We start from the raw sequence: 20639 nt of genomic DNA on the forward strand, positions 1-20639 counted from the left end.
ATATCTTGCACAGGATGCAACACGTGCCCTGCTTCCAAAGCCTCAGGGTACCTTCCACATGCCCAAACAGCATGACATGAACTGACTAAAAATACTGTTTTGCTGGACACACCCTTCAGAGCTTTCACTCCAACGGAGAAAGGGAGGCTAAGCCCTTACAGGACATTACTAGGTAAAGAAAAAAAATACATGCCACACCCTGGCATAAAAAACACCAAAAAACACGAGGAGTGAAGGGAGGGAGTGGCTAGTACAGCAGTGATCACTGAAATATCTACAGTTACACGGTAAGTTTACTCACAGAACTGTACTATGCCTTTCGTATTGATCACTGTAAGTAGCCTAACCTATACGGCTAGATTACCATAGCTAGGAACAACTAGGAGGAGGAATGGGCAGGGTCCAGGAGCCCCTGGAGAATGGTGCTAGCAATGCCAGTTCTAGAGCTGGAAAACAAATCTAGTCCTTTGTAAAAAAAATATGTACACAGGCCCAAGTTGCTGCTTCTAGAATACTTATCCAGTCCTTCCCAAAGAACCATAGATGAATCCAAGGTCCTGGCAGAGTACCTAGACCCTACCTGGAACAGTTCTGTAGTGGTTGGAATAAAAAACTGTAACAGCCTGAGATAACCATTTAGGAAACAGTCTGCATTGACACAGACTGTTCCCTCTTACCTTCTCACAAGAAGTTCTAAAAGATTTTGTTCTATCAAGATAGTATTGGAGGTGTCAGTGGACCAGGTAAAATACCATTTCTTCCTCATTTTTAGGTTCTGAAAAGAAAACAGGGAGATGGACAGTTTGGCTTAAAGTAAACTGCAACACAATTTCAGTCTAAAAAACAAAGATTAGTTCAAAAAGAAGCCCAGTCTCTAAAAATTGAGATAGGGTTGACCCATTAAAACCGCTTGCGCACAGATGCTTTCTTGCAGAGGTCAAAGCAATAAGCAAAACTGCTGTCAGTGTTAAAAACCTCAAATCAGCCAGATGACTGATTCAAATGGGACACGTGTTAGCTTTTCTAGCACAAAATGAAGATCCCAAGTAGGAATCACCAGCTTTCTGGGAGGCTTACGGAGCATCCCTTTCAAAAACATTTTCACCAGAGAATGTATAGAAATAGGGGCAATATGGCCAGACAAGCTGAAATGGCCAACAAGAACTTTGACAGAGGAGTAAGACAGGCCATAGGGTACCAAGAACAGTCGAGTAAAAACCTTGGCCTTTTTCCTGTTCTGGTACTGGCTGAATTGCCCCCATATCCACGAGGGATGGTACTGTTTCTTTGCCTCTGTCTACTGATTTTTTGGCAGATCCGGCCAACCATTTGCCATTGGCAGAGTATGGAAATGGAATCTGTATCCCTGTGATACTATGTTTAGTACCCACTTGTCCTGGGTTATTAACTGCCAATTTTGAGCAAAAAGTGCTAACTTTCCCCTTAAGGGTGCTGCCAAAAGTTAAGTGCTTGGTAGTGCTGTTTCCTGTAGGGTTGCGCTTTATAACCTCCAGATTTGGAGGTAGAAGCACCCCACTGCTTTGACCTGTAAGAATCTTGTGCCTGGTATCTAGAACCTTTAGGGCATCTGGATTTGCCCCTTTGAGCTCTGTCAGACACAGGAAAGGACCAATTTTTTTTGTACGCCAGTGTCTACTGAATCTTGGTGGCTGCACTTGTAAGACGTCTTTTACAGTTTTGCATGGACTTAGCTTTGTCTTCCCTTTTCTTTAAAACCTCTTCTGCCTTAATACCAGAGCATCATGCTGTAAAGGTGCATCCAGTAAATTAGCTTTAACACGATCAGGCAAATTTTGCTCTTTTAGCCAGGCATGCCTCCTAATCACAGATCCAGTAACTGCGGCCCTGCAGGAGACCTCTAAGGAATCAAAACCACATTGCAAAGTATCCTTTCCAACTTGTTCAGCTGCATGCAATAAGTCCTGCATTTCTTTATTTTCTGCACATTCAGAAATCAACAATTTTCTGTTTCAGCAATCCCATATCATGCTGTTGATATTTGAGCATATGAAACTGGCAGTTTACGGCCCTAATTGCCAAGGTTGCAGATGTATAAACCTTCTTTCCCCATCTATCCAGTGGCCTTGAATCTTTGTCAGAGGGTGTAGGATTTTTTGCTGATGAGGCCTTAACTCCCTTTGGGCCCTGTAAAATAGAGTCAGGGTCAGCAGCATGTTTTCTAAATAAAAACTTGTGAGAGTCAGGGACCCTGTAATATCTGTCAGGCTTTCTGGGAGCCAGAGGTAAGGAGTCAAGCAATCAAAACTCTGAGTATAGCCAAGACAAGTCCTTTAACTTGTCTTAGCTATACTCAGCGTTTTGATTTGTTACAAGTGAAGATTTTTGAGGATTTTTTATGAGCTGCCCTGGCTTGTTTCCGTGAATGGACTATATTTTGGTTATCTTAGTATACTTTTTTCTTATCACGGAAACATTTGCTTCTTGGAAGTGCGGACTTGGTTTTTATTAAAAGTTAGTTTTAATAAGTAATGTGGAATGTCTCCCCCACCCCCCAAAAGGGAACTTAAACCCAGCAATGGAATAGTGTTAGCTGACTAACTATCCCCAAAAGCCTGCAGAAGAGTGCTCTTCTCAGTGGCAGGAAGCTTTGAAGGGCCTGCTGTTTAATTTTCAGTCAGCTCAGCTCAAACAGACTATTAGATTGGGTGTGTAGAAGGTGCCCTGACATTCTGGAAGCTGGCCAGCTGTTACATCCTATGCAGGATCTTCCCACACAGCTAAGGCTATTGCAGCAGTGATTATAACAATGAACATCTGAAGTGACAAGCAACTTCCATGGAGAAAGAAGCCTTGAAGATGGGCAGTGAAGCATGGAATAATAAGTAAACTTTACTTCAAAAAGGTGATTTTGAGGTAAGAAAACACACTGACAGTTCCTTAAAGCACAAAGTCCTGCTCCTAACACATTAAGATGTAAAAACAAAATAGAAAAATGTACCACTGCTGAATGAGTGCACTGTTTGAGCTCCTGTCAAATAGGCTGCGTTAAAGGTGCCCTTAAGCTTTGGAAGGCGAGCCAGTTGGTCATAACCTTGGCAGAATACAACACTAAACTTAGCCTACTACAACAGTGATCTAATGTTGATCATAAGATATGAATATGTGAAAGTGTCAGATTGCCTTCTTACTCATACACAATCTGAGTTTAGATACTTGGTACAAAAAACAGCTGGTGAATGACTTTTGTCAAGTACAGCTGATAAATTTCTGCTGGTTAACCCTCACACTCCATTACTTTATGCTCTCCTCAGCAGTCAGAAAATGCTGTTAGCCCTCCACAGAGAGAGAGAGATCTACTGTTTCACAGACAAGTGGTCCCCTAGAATGACATCAGTCTTTTGGATGCTTTACTTTGCAACTATGTTACACAGCTTCCAACACATATACATAAAGTACAGTGATCATTTTCTGAATTAACCTCGCACCATGGACTGAAAACAGATACCAAGTGTACACACTTCTGCAAAACATAAGCTTGGTTTGGAAACTATATCTCATTTTAAACAGAATGCTCATTTGGTTTCTTTTATTACCAAATGTTTAAAGTTTGTTTACAAAATTTATTTTAATGAGAATTTATTTACCTACAAGGTACAGCTCAGGTGGATAAATTTGCCAGCATCTAAGTAAATCTTTTTCTGGGCCTCTTGCACAGAAATATTTTCATGGGAACTTTTTTTGCATCATGTGCTAAGCTATCTATAATGTTTTATAGAAGATTCATGACAGACGCCCTGGACTAATTTGCATTTTTTTAACACATTAAAAAAAAAAAAAAAAACAGGCTTGGCACTTTTTACTTATAAAATTCAACAGATTAAGCACTAAATTTCTGGAAATGTATATGCACAAAATGGGGCCATTAGCTATGTTTAGAAAACAGACATGGACCACTAGTTCCCTTCTTGCTAAAAGTGTACACTTTCATCATCTCGTAGACTTTTATAAGGAGAAATCTCCAAGACAGGAACTCTGCTAAGAAAAGGAATTAAGTTCATAGGTGTAGAACTAGGCTAACAACCACTAGAGCCCTTAAAAGCCTAGCTGTGCAACCCAAATGTGACCCACAAATTTGATTTATACAGGTGGAGACTTACTTTCTCTGTCCAGAGACATAGCAGCCAGACCACGGGTGAATTTCTGTTTACCCATCCATCAGTTCAAGTTGCTCTTAAATTGGGATTAGGAGGAACTCTGCTTTACATGGATGGGGATTCTGTTCCAGAGAACTCTCTCTCTCCAACAGGTCCTGTTTATGCTACAATCAAAATTTAAGTATTTTAATCTTGTAGTTCTGATGCTGTGTTTTGCTTATGTGCAAAAGGTTCATCAAAACAGGGTCTAGGCACGCCTTGTATGCAAGCAAATATCACCTCTCAGAAGTCTGTATGATACAGAGCAGAAACAGGGCTTTGAGGCAATCAGCGTAGCACATTGTGTTTACTCACTGCATTCGTTCTGCAAGGAACCTTTGTGGAAGTTTCTAGTTGCTACATGCGTCTGATCAGACACATACCAAAGGTGGCAATATATTCTATGATGGGTCTTACGAGGGTCAAGTACAATAGTATGATGACCTCTCTGGATCTAGATGCCATGCCTTGCTTACAAGTTGAGCAACATAGAAGGATTTTCTTACTAACTTGGACACATGTTGGTCGAAGGCCCGGTTACTAGCTGCATAAATCCCTGACTAGTGAATCAACTTTTATTGCTAATGTAGTTTTCTGGGGTGGTAAGACTTCCCAAATGGTACTACAATGCATTTTGTGGTACAAAGTTTAAAGCCAAGCGTCTGTCTGTCTATTACACCTTTGTGAAGGGCGTTTTCATCTCATGGGATGAAATGACAACTCCTAGTTTGCAATCATCTGTGAACTTGGTTAGCCAAAAGACTGACACCTGAGAAGTAGATGTCGAAGAGGAGTGGGCCGAACACAAAGCCCTGTGAGACTCCACTGGTGACTGACCTCTGTGGAGGTGGCTTCGCTGATTTTTAACCTCTGGAGTCCTATCAGAGACAGTTAGCTATCCAGCATGTTATAAAGGGGGTTATACCTCGTTCTGCAAGTTTGTTGATGCCCAGGTTAGGTAATGTATCAAATGCTTTAGCCAGATCTAGGTAATATGCATCATTTTCCCATCTGTTGCTTTAGTGACATTTCTGAAGAAGTCCACCAGATTCAGTAAACATGACCTTCCTATGGCAAAGCCAAACTGGAATGGATCCAGTGTGTGGAGGTCCCCTGTTCTTAATAACTTCCATTAAAATTATATAGCTTTGCAAACAAGACTAGTCAGACTAATGGGTCTGTACTTTCCAGTATCTGTTGAAGGTCCTCCCTTATGAAGGGGGTGGTGACCGCTGCAGTTCTCCATTCATGTGGCACAAATTCTGTAGACTAGCTCAAGAAATCATGGACACTGACTTAGAGGGTATATTTTGGGGGGCGATTTTCTTGCTTTTTAAAAGTTTTAATCCTTATATAAAAGGATTTGCTACTTGATACGTGCAGCTTTACAGTACGACTAAAATTGTCAAGAAACATTACCACATTATTGAAACTGATGACATTCTGAGCACAACAGCGAGACATACTTCAAAAATTTCTTATGCAAGTTCTCCAAGCTAGATGAACAGATTTGTCCATTTCAGATACTTTCCAGAAAATAGTGATGGTTTTGGTGTCAATAATCAGTATAAATATTCCAGTTTTGGTGTCACTACTCAGTGTAAATGTTTTACCTATAAATACAGAGATGTTTCTATTAGACATTTTATCACCAATGGCCAGCTTTTCAAGGTCTAGTAACTATATGACTGTTACTGGCTCAAGATGTAATATGTGGCCCTATGTTGGTCCTGTAACCTGTACAATACTAAACGGACAATTAAGCAACTTTGAGTATGTTTAAAGGAGCACATTTGAGATATTAAAAACTGGTCATATAGCAATACAAGTTAAAGCTAAACAGAACAGTAACTGCAATTTTCTTTTTAATCTTTCATTCTTTTAAGTTTGATTTATACATGAATCCTGATGAAATACTGAAGAAGAAAGAAGCATTGTACATTTTTTCTTACAATACTCTGCAACCTGATGGACTCTAAATGAGGTATCTGTTGCAATTATACACTCTGGCATCCTACTGGATTTTTCTCAAGATTAACAGTCACAGATTCCTTTCGGTTGCAATTAATTTAAAATTACTTAGTTGACCTTTTTCCTTTTACTTTGAGGGCACTGTCAAAGCATTACAATGTCTTTAATAATAAATTAATGAAATGTGTACTTCCCTGCTCTGGGTTGCCAGACCACGAAATGAAGTCCAGAATGGGTCTCAATAGGCCTTCCTTTCTTGTCACCAGGAACAGTTTGGAATCACACCCTGCAACTTCATCTCCAGATGGGAATACTTCTACAGCATGTGACAGAGTAGCCATCGGTCATAAATACAGCAGATACAAACTCTTTTAGAAATGGGGAATTCCCCTGCATCTTGGGATTTTGTGAAACTGTAACCTGTAACTTTTATGAAGTACACTCATGAACCACTGGTCTTGAGTGATGCATTCACAGTTCTTTTTTTTTGTAATAAAAAGGTCAGAGTGCTTACCAACTCTCTCCGAGGGAAAAAGGGACATTTGGAAGGAGCTGGTTGCAGTGTACAGTCCAGCTGAGTAATGGCTGCCTACTCTGGATGTCTTAATACTGATGGTTTCCCAGGCTTTTCCTTAGGTTTTTCTTGCCACTCCTTTTTAAATTTGCATTTTTCTCCTTTTTGTGACATGTTCTTCTCCCATTCTGGATACAAGGACCAAGATTTAACTGGACAGCTCGGTAGAATTTAAGAGTCTGAGCATAAAAAAGCTGTTGCTAAACTGCATGGTTTTGTTTTTCTCCTCCAGCCTCTTGAAAATTCCTTGGGCATTGGGTCCAAAGAGGAGATCACTGTCCAGGGGTGCATTAAGAAGCACAGTCTTCACAGGGTCTGGAAGATGCACAGCCCTCAACCAGCATAATGCATTGTGGCTGCAGCCACTTCTTTACATGGTCTGAAAGGCACACAGGCCTCAACCTGTACCATATTTTGTAGCTGCAACCCCATGCAATGCAGCCACAGTACCATACCCACACTTCTTGGGAGTGTGGAAATCTGGCCACCTGAGCAGAGAGGTCACACAGTGCAACCCATCTTGTGTTTAATTTCCTTATACTGTATCCCCCTCTGCTTCAGCCCTCATCTTTTCTAGCAGGGGTTACTAACATTTAACATGTTGTTTTACAGTTAAGACACTGGTCTGTGTAGTGTAAACCTTCCTAAACCCGCGGAACACTCACTCTACCAGTCACTTGGAAAGGGGGTCTGTCATACTGCAAACCATGTACACCACAAATGGTTTAGCTACATGATTCTTGTAAAAGGAACCTTTCCTGGAATCTGACTCCCTAGAAATGTTCAGGCTTCCTGGGAATGGGGGACGACGACATCTGCCTCCACAGATGCAAAGGTGGAGATACCCCACAAGCCATCCAGAACCGGAGGAACATCAAGTGTTCTAGGCTCAGACAGATCCATAAAAGCTAAAGTTTTAAATCTGAGTTGGGCCTCTATGTATTCCTTTGCCTCCTACTTGAACTCGTAGTCTATGAGAGATGTCCTCAAAGAAGAAATCTTGTGTCTGAGATGCACACAAAATGTCCTTGGTGTCAGGTTCAAAAGCTGCTGCAAAAGAAATCTGGCACACACAAGCCAGTTAATTTGCTTTTAAGTCAGGGGAATTTGAACCCTCAGCAGCAGGTTCCACACTTGTCTTCTTAGAAGCCCTACACACCTCATGGATTTCCAAAGCTAGCTATTTTTGACTTTCAGAAAAGCCACTAAACTCTAAGCCAGATGGACAAATTAATCAGTAGTAGAGAGCGAGGTATTGCTAGACCTTGGTTAGGGCAAGCTAGCTGGCACGAATTTGATTTTCAATGCTTTGAGCCTCACCGATTTGGATAAAACCACCTTGGAGACCTCCTGGTACAAGCAGGCAACCAAGATCTCAAACCAGTCCCAGAGTACCTCCTCACAAACAAAACTCATGGGCAATACTGCCCTTCTCTTCAGTAATCACAATGTGATCCTCTGACATGGAGTAGGTGTCACGAAAATGCAACACCTAATCTAGAATTGCCTAGGACAAACTGCACAGCTAGACAGCCCTGAATATATCTTATAACACCGATGACCTTATACAGTGGTGGAAGGGATTCAGCACAGGCCCTGGAGGGAGCTAAAGCTCTGGAAGTTGGGCCAACCAGTCAAGCTACCTGCAGGCAGGAATCCAAAAGTCATGACTGTACCAATGAATAGTACATACAAATACTACCTGCACCAAAAGGGAGTTATTAGCAGCATTTTTAGCTTTTACTCCTTTTTCTTCTGCAGTATCCTGAGAGTTAAGGGGCAGTGGAAGAATTTGCAGATAAATAACCTGCTAATGTTACACAAAACTCATCTACTACCCAGCCACCAAGAGTTGGGAGTCCTGGTGCAAAACCTCCAGAGTTCTTCATTGTTAGGAGATGCAGAGAGTAGTCTGCTTCTGGACTCAAGATGACATTATTGTTTAAACATCCACTAACATGGGTCTGCCTCAGTCCTGGCAAAGGGCTATACAAGATGCCCAGAGTCTCAAGTCTGACTCTTAGGCTAGATCCCAAAGCATGCACTGCTATCCCACACAACTGTGTACAACATGACCATTTTCTTGCACCATTGCAGGTGCAAGTGTTTTCTTGACAGTGGCATCATCAAAATACATGTCATACCCTAGAATTCTTAGGAACTCGCTTGCTTTAACAGTGTTCTGCAGGGAGACTGTCCGATACTGTAACAAGGACAATAGCCTAAATGGAAGAAAGCTCTCTGCTTCTCCGTGCTAAATAGTGTCCCTAGAAATGCCAGTCTCAAACGAATGATGTGAGATTTCAGGAGGATCATTCAGAGATTCAGGATTTTTGAGGAGGAAGGGATGTACTGCAGACCCTTGCAAACTTCTAAGTAAGCTGAATGAGACAGTCAACCAGGTAGAGGTAGATGTATATGCCCTTAGCCCTGAAAAATGCAATTACCACAGCCAGACATTTTATGCCACTGACACTACAAAAAATGTAAATTAAAAAAAAAAAAAAGATTTTTTTAAGCTTTGACAGATCTAATGTACGTCTCAAAGTCCTTTCTTTTTTGGGAATACAAAAAGTAAAACTTTGTGCATCCTTTTGATGCACTCAGTTACCTGAGTGAGTAGCACTTTCAAAGAAAGGTGGAAAAAAGTATATTCTGTTCTCTGGGAACAGGAAGAATTCCTCAGAATCTGGGTCTCATTAAAAACTGTAGTCTGTATAATGATCTTACCTTGAAACCCAATTGGCTCTGGGTGATGATCTCCCACTCTTTTGGGAAAGGCCCACAAATCTTAAAGGAGCAAGAAGGAAGGGGGAGGGGGTGCTGGATAGAATTCTTGCAGACTGAGTGGGGTAAGCCTGAGTCATACCAGTTCCTTCTAAATATAATGGGCCCAAGGTTTATTCTTCTGCTATGCTAATCAGTTCTTCCTGCTGCTGGCTCTTTTACACATTTAACATCTACTCTTCTCTTGCTCGGGAATTAAGGGGCAAGCTTTTGGTAGGTCAATTTCTACTGCATTTTTGGAACAAAGAAATGTTTACCAGATTCAAAGGTTTTCCCTTTCTCCTCTAATATTTTGAGCACCCTTTCTGCTGGGAGTCCAAACAGAAGCACCTCTATGACCAGGACTGGCAAGGGTTGACTCCTCAGCCAGGCACATTTCCTAATAAAAGAACCTGCAAGATGCTGCTCTACATGATAAATTCAATGCATCAAAGTCACATTTAATGAATTACTTATCAACCTGAGTAATGAAGTTGCAAACTTCAACTATCTCCTTTTTGGGATCTAATCTATACTGTCTCTAAAAATTGAGCTGTAGGAGGAATTCTCAGTACTACAGCATATGAGCCTGACAGTTAAAGGCCCTAAAGGTCAGGGTAGTAGAGATGTAGGTTTTCTTCCCAGAACAGTCAAGGATCTTGCTCTCCTTGTAATTAGTAAGGGAATTTCTGGATAGTTACAGTACTTCCTTGTCTGAATAAGGAAATCATGACTAAAACTACAGCCTTCTATGGAAGAAATTTATGGAAGTCCTGGACCAAGTAAAATCAGTCAGGCTTGCCAGGACCATGAGGCACGAAATCTGGTTACAATGATGCACTGATAAATGTGCACTCTAGTACTTCAAAGCCTGCAGGGATAGCGAGAGGTTATGGTTCAGGGCAGGCTTATGAAGTCCATACAGCTTACATATGGGCTCGTGATAACTCTTAACTGCTCCGTTTGAAGGCTTCCTCCATCCCATGTAGGGTGCCCCCAAAAAGTCATTTCTTGGGAAGGAAGCAAAAGGAGGAATTTTCAAAGTCTGCTTCAATATGAGAAGGGAGACATCTGAACAACACAGACTGTACAGTTGTGTACACTTACCATAAATGTAGATGTTTGAGTGTATTCACTGTTGCAGTCATTACATTTGGGTAATCTGCTGGCAGGTGGCCCTCAGCCGGCCTGATTAACGAAGTCTTGGGTCCTGCGTCGGTTGCTGTCCCTTCTTCCATGACGTCAGGGGTATAAAACATGCAGCCGACGCCATTACATCAGTTTTTCTTTCTCAGGTGCCCCCCAAATGAAAAAAGGCTTTTAAGCATAGTAAAAGAAAGGAGAGGTATAGTAAGAGAAAAACAGGTGGGCTGGAGGGTGGATAACCAGGACTGCAACAGTGAATACACTTGAATATCTACATTTATGGTAAGTGTACACAACTATACTATGTTCTTCGTGTTTCACTGTTGCAGTCATTAAGTTTGGATAGAATCCCAAAGCTAGGGTTGGGAGGATGGATTTATACAGCTTAGGAGCAGCTATAACGCCCTGCAGGACAGCAGTGGCAAAGCCAGCTCTGGATTTAGAGAAGAGAGGTAAATGGTAATGTGTGGTGAACATATGAACTGAGCTCCAGGTAAGCAGCTTCAAGAATGTCTCTGGTAGGAACCCCTCTGAGAAAGGCTGCTGAAGCAGATGCAGCCCTGATGGAATGAGATCTGATCCCCTTGGGGATAGGTTTACCATGGTGCATATAACAAACTAATGCAATAGCTTATCCATTTGGAAATAGTCTGCTTTGAAATAGCCTTTCCCTCTGCCCCTGCAGCAAATGCCACCCAACAGTTGTTCAGATTTTCTTAGAGATTTTGTCCTGTTTAAGTAGAATCAGAGTTCTGTGTACATCCAATGAACGCAGAATCCACTCACCCTTGTTCTGTGGATTGGGAAAGAAAGTTGGCAGATGAATTGTCTGATTAAGAGCCACATTGAATACCACCTTAGGCATAAAAGATGGATTGGTCCCCAGAGCCACTCTGTCCAGATGAAAAATAATGAAAGGCTCCACTGCCATAAGAGCCTGTAATTCTGAAATCCTTCTAGCTGAAGTGACTGCTAAAAGGAAATCTGTTTTCCAAGACAGAAATTTTAGTTCAGCAGTAGCGACTGGCTCAAAAGGCGGGAGAGTGAGTTTTTCCAAAACAAAATTGAGGTCCCATGCAGGAGTTTGTGCTCTCCTGGGAGGTCTTAAATTTTTGGTCTCTCTGAGATGCTGCTTTAGCAGAGGATGAGAGAAGGGAGGTTCTGTGTTGTAATGAGCTGAAATGGCAGAAGCATGGATTTTTATGGAAGAAAAAGATAGGCCCTTGTGAAGCATCTCAGTAAAGTATTGCAGAATCTGAGGAATATTGGGCATTGCTGTGCTTATTCCTTGCGATTAGTTCCAGGCACAGAATCTTTTCCATTTGTCAGTTTAAGAATTTCTAGTACTAGGCCTTCCAGCCTCCAAAATGACATCCATCGCAGGTTTGCTGAGCGATGTCAAAAGTGAAATTAGTTGATTAGCCACGCTGCAAGATTCAAAGTTTGGAGCAGAGTGTGCAGAATGTGGTAGTTCTTCTGAGACAGTAGGTAAGGTGTCTGAGGCAGGTGCCACGGAGGAAGGTGTGACACATTGCACAGGAGTGGGTACCAGTTTTGGCGAGGCCAGTCTGGAGCAATCAGAATCATTTTTGGTTTGTCCTGTCCAACTTAGGACTTTGGAGAGCAGAGGCAGAGGGGGAAAACATAGACTGATGGAGCATACACTTGCCAAGCTTTTTTGCGTTGAACTCTTGTGCAGAATTTATCCAACTGATGGATCTTTTTACCTCACCTCAGAACTATGTCTGGGCTCCCCCATTTGCATGTCAACATGTTGAAAACATGTGGTTCCAGTTTCCATGTCAACATGTTGAAACCATGTGGTTCCAGTTTCCATTTGTGTGGGTCCATAAGATTTCTGCTTAGTTCATCTGCCAAAGTATTTAGCTTTCCTGGCAGGAATTGAGCTTGGAGATGCATCTGATAAGTCAAGGCCGTGTTCCACAATGCCATGGCTAGTCTGCAAAGGGGGTAGGAATGTGTACCCCCCTGCTTGTTTATGTACCACATAACTGTGGTATTGTCTGTCTTTATCATTAGTTGTCCTGGATGAAGGTAATCCTTGAAGGCTGTCAGAGCATTTTGTACAGCTAGCATCTCTTTCTGACTGATATGTAGGTGCATTTGATTTGTGCTCCATTTGCCCAGAATGCACTTTCCTGCCAGATGAGCCCCCCCAAGCATAGTCTGAAGTGTCTGCAGTTAGGGCTTGGGTGGCAGGGAGTGGAGTGAATGACAGTCCCTTGTTTTGGTGGCAGGCTTCTGCCCTCCATAGGAACTCTAGTTGCAGACAAGGTATAATAGGAATCATTGTTTCCAGGCTATGACAATGTTGACTCCATAAATTTTTTTAAGTACCACTGAAGTTTCCTCATATGCAGTCCTGCATATAGAATTAGAAGAATTCAGGAGGCCATGAACCCCAAGGCCCAAGTTTGCATGTTCTCCCTGTGTTCACATGGGTTTCCTCCGGGTACTCCGGTTTCCTCCCACATTCCAAAGACATGCATCTGGAGCGTTTCTCCCCAGGCCTCCGATGAAAACAGGCTCTGTGGAACCTAGTCGGACTTTCCCAGTCAACAAAAGTTAAATAAAATAAAATAAAATAAATAAATAAGCCTACAGAATTTGCCTTGCAGATAGCAGGAGATTTTGTGGCTACCTGTTTGAAGTAAGTCATCAATTGAATTTGCTTTTCTGGCGTAAGGTAAGTCATCTGGGCAGTTGTATTCAAGCTTGCACCAAGGAATGTAATTTTTTGAGAGGGTACCAGTTGTGATTTCTTTTCGTTTATGGTGTACCCTAGACAAGTCAGAACCCTTTTTACAAATGCCAGATGCTTTAGAAGAATGTCCTTTTTTCTGCCTGAACTAGACAATCGTCCAGGTATAGATAGATTTGAATATTTCTTTGCCTGCAAAATGCAATTACTAGAGCCAGGCACTTTGTGAAGACCCTGGGCACAGTAGATAAGCCAAAGGGCAGTGCAGAGAAGTGGTAATGCAAGTAACCTGCTTTGAAGTGGAGGACTTTCTGCAAGATTCCCTGATAGGGATATGCAGGTAAGCCTCTTAAGTCTAGAGTTACCAACCAGGCATCTTTGCCTAGCATAGGTAGTAACTGCTGAAGAGTCAGCATCTTGAATTTTGAATGTCCAGAAATGTACTTAGAGTGGATAAGTCCAGAATTGGACGCCATGATTTGTCTTTTCTGAGTACCAGACACCTTGTCCCTTTTTCTCTTCTAGTACTGGTTGAATAGCCCCCATATTCATGAGGGACAGAACTTGTTTTTGGGCCACTGCCCACTGATTTGGGGGCAGATCTGGCCATCCGTCTGAGATTGGCAACATGGGGAAATGAAATCTGTATCCCTGGGATACTGTATTTAAAACCCATCTGTCCTGGGTAATCAGTTGCATGCATGAAGTGCTAGTTTCCCCCCCAAAAGGACGGCTAAAAGATAAGTGATTGGTGATTGTAGAGGAAAATCATTGAGACTGTTTACCGTGGTGAGGTGCCTTGTTGCTTCCAAATTTGGAGGTGGAGGCACCCCATTGTTTTGTTGTAAGAGTTCCTTGCGACTGAAACCTGGAGCCTTTGGAATGTCTGGATTTGACTTGAGCGGCTGTCGAGGGAACTGGAAAGGACCAGTTCTTAGTAGGCCTTACTAAATCTGGGAGGCTGCACTTGTAAGAAATCTTTCACAGTTTGCATAGATTTAACTTTATCTTCCATCTTTTTTAAAACTTCTTCAGCCTTATTACCAAAGAGACAGTCCTGTTGTAAAGGAACATCCAACAATTTTGCTTTAACATGGTCAGGCAGATTTTGCTCTGAGCCAAGCATGCCTTCTTAGCACAGATCCAATTACAGCAGATCTGCAAGAGGCCTCTAAGGAATCAAAACCACATTGCAAAGTATGTTTTCCAACATGTTCAGCTGAATGTAATTAAATCCTGCAAATCTTTATTTTCCACAGGGTCAAAGATAAACATAATTTTCTGTATGTAGTCAAAAATCAGTTGATGCTATTGCTTACCCAGTCTCAATACTAATCAATAAAACCATAGTAGAAGCTAAAATTCCCACCATCTGGAAAATATCCTTTGTAATCCCACTTCACAAAGGAGGCAGCTCTACTGAATTTTCCAATTACAGGCCAATAGCTATACTCTCTCCACTTACAAAGATTATGGAAAAATGTTTTCATAAACAACTCATGCACCACCTAATCCAAAATCGCCTTATAGCAGACACTCAGCATGGCTTCCGTCCTCATCACAGCACTACTTCAGCCCTCCTAGCCTTTACTAACACCATAAACCATAATCGCAACAATAATTATATATACTCAGCCCTCTTTCTGGATCTTTCCAAGGCATTCGATATGGTTGATCACCAACTTTTAATCCACACCCTGCAAACATTCTGTCTAGATACTGGAGCCCTCCTCCAATGGTTTCAATCCTACCTGAATGGTCGACAGCAGGCTGTCCTCCGGCAGAACAAACTCTCTAACCTTCTACCGAACACCCTCGGAGTACCACAAGGCTCTATACTAGGGCCCTTGCTGTTCTCCATCTTCATTAACAACCTTTATACTGTCATCCCAAAAGTCAGCTGTATCCAATATGATGATGACTCTACTCTGATTTGCTCAGCCACATCTCAAGTAGAGTTATGGTCAGCTACCCAGACCACCTTTAATACAATAGAAAACTGGCTTTCTGAACATAGTCTGATCCTAAATCCCAAAAAAACTAAAATGCTGTTATTTTCACCAACACATATGTCTACCGCTTTCACCTTTACCATAAAATCAAATGATGGCACAATAATCTCCCCTGACCCATCTACAAAACTATTAGGTGTCATCATAGACAATAATCTAAAATTTGACCTACATGTTAACCAAACTATCAAAACTATCAATAAAAAACTAGGGTCACTTTACAGAATAAAAGCCTTCCTAACCCCTCCAGATAAAATTGCCATAGCTCGCTCTCACCTTCTTTCAACCCTTCTGTATGCATCCCCTCTACTCTCGAATTTGAACAAGGCTGTCCTTAAACTCTCAATTTGCTACAACCACATTGCCAGGTTTGCCACTGGGCTGCCTTTTAGGACACATCATTGCATCAATCTAAATCAGCTTGGTTGGCTTGAACTACCCAGCCTAATCCAGTATAACAAACTGATTATGGCCTATAAAATCCTCTAATCCGGACAATACTCCTGCACTTAAAAATATTATCACCCCCTATAACAATCCTAGACCGCTTCGATCCTCTAACAAACTACTAATTCAGACTAGCAAAATTAATAACACAGCCGGTGATTCTCTCTTTGCAAACTTTGCAAGTAGATCCTGGAACTCTCTTCCAGCTGATATTACCTTACTTTCCACCTTAGGTCAATTTAAAACTAGACTCAAACATTTGTCACTTAACTGGCTATGTCATTGTATCAAGCCTGGCTAACTCTCTCTAGAATGTGTAAAAATCTGTTAACCAGTTTACTGTGTAATTTCATTTAATCCTGACTTGTGCTCAGGATTAACTGTAACCTGTGGAACTTGTTTAACTTGCTTACTTATGTAATCTCTGTAAATAGTCTGTTTGTAATATGTAATGCTGGTATTATGTAATGCTGTATCTGCTTACCCTTGGAGCTTTTCTCCCCGGGCCTCCGCTGAAAATGGACATTCATCCAGTCGGACTATTCCGGTCAACAAATGTAAAATAAATAAATAATCCCATGACATGCTGTTGATATTTAAGCATATGAAACTGACCGTTTAAAGCCCTGATTGCCAAGGTTGCAGACATGAAAACCTTCTCACCTCATCTATCCAGCGCCCTGGAATATCTATCAGAAGGGATAGGATTTTTAGCAGTAGAGGCCTTAATGCCCTTGGGACCCTGAGAAATGGTTTCAGGATCAGCAGTAGGGTTTGTGAAAAGGAATTTGTGGGAGTCAGGAACCCTGTAGTATCTGTCTGGCTTACTAGGAGCTGGAGGCAGAGAATCAGGACTCGTACTAGATTTTGAAAAAAACATCAACAATGTCTAAAACAGGAGGTATAGCCAAAGGCCTATGCCAAGGAAGAAGAAGAAAATCCCTAAGTCTCTTTTTAGATTCAGAAAAATTCTGACTTTCCCAGTGGAAATGTTCCCATAAGGTATGTAAAGGTTTTCCAAAAGAGAAATCCTCAGGGGGAGAAACAGAAGGGATGGACTCTTCTGCATCAGAGTCCTTAAGTAGGTATAGATAAATCCTGTTCAGTAGAAGAATCAGAAGAAATAGAATCCTGATGTGAAGATTGACAGTTAGTGCCTTGTCTAGGCTTCTTAGCAGGAGGGGGTTGACTACCCCTGATCAAGGTAATTAAATCTTCAGCCATTTTGATAATTTGTTTTTTAGGCATTGGGGCCTGCACATGTAGCACAAGCGTTGTTTTTTAGACATAGTAGATTTTGGCCTTAGTTGTGAAGATGGCATCGGTTTAATATACAAATCTTTAGGCCTGAAAACACCCTCAGAAGCCGGTACCTGCATAGCAGCTCTGGACCCATCTAAGGTAGAGACATCCGTGGGTTCAATACTTAAAGCATCTCGTGGCATACTGGACTCCGAATGGGTCTCAGTAGAGGCCTGCGAATCAAAAGTAGCTGGTATCAGGGGCTGCGAAAGCACCTCACTGAGTACCGGCGAACTAGCGACTGGCTAAGGGGAAATGTAGTCAGTTTTGGACCTAGACTGTCTCTGTGTTTTTTTTAGGTATTCCGGTAGTCTGATTACTAACTGATGTCATTTCTGGGTAGTTAAATCGTGATCCAAAATATTTAGAAGCAAAAATATACAGACGTTTAATAGTGCGTTGATTAAATTTAGCACAAAACCAACAGCAAGGAACGTTATGATCAGATCCTAGACAAGGAATACAGTACAAATGAAAATCCTTATGAGGTATTTGCTTCCAACAAGTAAGGCAATTAACTTTTACTGACATCGGTAAGGAGCAAGAAAAAGTTTCCCTAACGGGGTACTTCGCTTTTAGTTGAAGACTTCAGTTCTGAAACCGAAAAATGAAAATTTCAGGGGTCGGCCGACCGGCACTTGCGAACTGCTTCTGCTTCGGGCACCATGCAGCAAGAAAGACTGATGTAATGGCATCGGCTGCATGTTTTATACCCCTGACGACCAGACGTCATGGAAGAAGGGACAGCAATTGACGCAGGACCCAAGACTTTGTTAATCAGGCCAACTGAGGTCAACCTGCAAGCAGATTACCCATATGTAATGACTGCGACAGTGAAACACGAAGAATATCAGTACCACTGCCAGTAAGTTTGCAGTATTACAGTTCTCACAAGAAAAAGGTTCTCATGCTTTTCACAGGAGCCACGGCATTGGTGGTCAATTGATAGGACGTTGCTTAGATTTCAAGAAATCCATAAAATCCTGAGTCAGCCTGAATAAATCCTAAAAAGGAACTTAGGATGCAGGCAAAGACAAGCATCCACCCAGCCTAAGCTGGGGACAAGCTGGCAAGCATCCATTTAGGTGCAGGTGGTTCTGTCCACAGTTTTACTGGAGTAGCCACCTTCAAGGCTTTGGGCTATGGGGACAGACACTTGCTACCTTGATCCATTCCCTGTTAAATTCCCCATGCACAACAAACTAGGGCTATCACCTTCTTCTATCACAATTCAGATGTAGCTACCTGAAGTCCTCAGACAAGCCTCTAGGCTCACAGACTGTCCCCCAGATTCAGCTCCTGAGGAAATATTATCCAACATCATGTCAGCCTCCAAAAGGATCAGGCCAGAGGCTCTGATGGTGACCAACAAAGTATGGGACAGCATCTCACTGACTTTGGTGTCATTAGGCCAAAGGTGAACATATTCCCACTGGCTTATCAGTCTCATTAAGATTCTCTTCATGTGATCCCCTGAATACCTTCGTTATAAAAGTAGCAAGCAGAGGACTTGGCACACATATTGGTAAGAAGAGACAAGATGACAACTTTCAGTAGAGTTCGGTAGCCCCTAGTGCAAAGTTTGATCATCCCACAGCTGAACTGCACACACTGGTGACCACCAGCCCCTTCAAGCTCCAGGTCTAAGCAAACATAATACAAACGAAAATCTTTGTGAGATATCGGTTTTACACTCTCTAAACGGTCACTTTTCTCAGTTTCACAATCATACATTTAAACGAAGACATGAAAAAATCTTCCCTAACAGGATACTTAATCTGCACTCTGGAGCTGCACTAATGAAGTTAACACAAAGTATGCACTTACGCATACTGCAGGAAAAAGAACTGAAGACAACACAATCTAACAACCCTTTAATACCACAAATGTTCTAACACCCAGGTGGCAGAAGGTACAGAGATTTGAAAGTCAGGCTGACTGTTGGATTTGTATAAGCACAAATCTCCACAAGCTATAAATGCAGCAGTGGACATTAAGATGACCATCCAGAATGACCACAGATATTTATAACCCTGGAGTCCAAACACAAAAATAATAGAATGAGACCAAATAAATACTTGACAGTTATGTGCGATGTCAAACTGTGAACCTGGGATTTCACAGACCCGAGTTAATGCCATAGCTCAAATGTTCACAAAATTAGAACACTACTCTAGTGTCTTATTGGTCTGGAAACTACAACTTATAGGACTCGTAAGACACACACCTACCACAAACAAAGGGACTCAATTGTGTTTTACTCTGAAGTTTAATTACGGTTCAGAAAATGGATTTTCAGTATAGAAAAGCAAACCAGGTATGCATCTCGGCAAAAATCATAATATCCAGGTAATGAAATGTACCCAACAAGCTACAGGGACTGGGGGGATAGGAGTGAAATGCTAATGCCAGCTCACCCATCCTGGAGGGGATGGGAGTGGTTCATCTTGCTTCTTTTGGGACACCTACAGAAGTGGAGATGTACATGTCTATACTGATGGGATTACCAATTAATGCACTTCCTGACAGGGACAGTCTGGAGTGGTATACACACAGCGACACACACCCACCCACTCTGCAAGCAGGAGATGTAGAACATACAGTGCGTCACACTAAGAGGACCAAATCACAGACATACAGATGATGATTCCTACCCCCCACCCTAATTCACATAGCTCTTAAATGGAAGGAATGAAAGGGTCAAGTAAGGGGCCAGGGTGGGATGGACATGAGTAGACCTTGTTAGCAGGCAACATGGGCAGAGGCCCTCCAAATAACTATCATGTCAGCAATGTTCTACTGTGCATTACTATACAAAGTGATGTAAAGTATACTGCAAATAACAGTATTTGCTTACTGTGTTCTATACAATATGCTGGAAGGACTGCGCTGAATGTTTTAGTTTAAAAATATCTAAAATGCAACTTCTACTGTGGTGGTGGTGAAAACCCTGGTGAAACTGGTGCTCTGTTCTGCCAAGTTACAAAAATGTACTAAATTAATATTCAAGCTTCATGAGCTCTAAAGACAGTTGAACCACTTTTACATGAACAATTGCAATGAACTCATTGAGTCTGTAAACTACACTTACATTTTTCTCTTCATTCCAATCACACGATTTGGCTGTACCAGTGAGACCAGGAAGTGAATCAGCTGTAAATATAAATAAAATGTACATAAATAACAATAATGCAAAGAATGACAGTTAAACATCTAGTGGTTGTTACAGCTGTACTCAGCTCATGTACAACATATTGAGCATTATTCTTCCAACGTATCTTCCACTCCTCACTTGACTGGTTTCCTTTTATCACCCCCTACCACCCCATGTAACCACTGTATCACAGGATTCCTAGACTTGCTCTTGGCTGCTGTGCGTCCCGGGTGCTTCACTGTCCGTACACATTCCTTGCAAACAGCCTGTCCTGCATTGAATTAAGAACCTGCCCTACCTGACGGCCTGGACTCGGTTTTAAAATTTGCACCTGCTGTCTCTTCCTATTTAAGGACTAGAGGCCAACCTC

At 41.8% G+C, this 20639-nt stretch overlaps 1 protein-coding gene across 2 annotated transcripts in view; it reads right to left on the reverse strand.

Annotated features, from left to right (window-relative positions):
* The window catches only part of LOC122798613 (heat shock factor protein 1-like), a 538873-nt gene that overhangs the window by 286936 nt on the left and 231298 nt on the right, over positions 1-20639 (reverse strand). For both annotated transcript variants that reach the window (XM_044067693.1, XM_044067694.1), the window contains exon 6: positions 20207-20268. In XM_044067693.1, coding sequence (XP_043923628.1) covers positions 20207-20268 — 62 coding nt within the window. The remainder of the gene's footprint in view (positions 1-20206; positions 20269-20639) is intronic.

The sequence above is a fragment of the Protopterus annectens genome, chromosome 3.part1 (genome assembly GCF_019279795.1).
Source record: "Protopterus annectens isolate FY-2018-M chromosome 3.part1, PAN1.0, whole genome shotgun sequence".
Classification (NCBI taxonomy): domain Eukaryota; kingdom Metazoa; phylum Chordata; order Ceratodontiformes; family Protopteridae; genus Protopterus; species Protopterus annectens.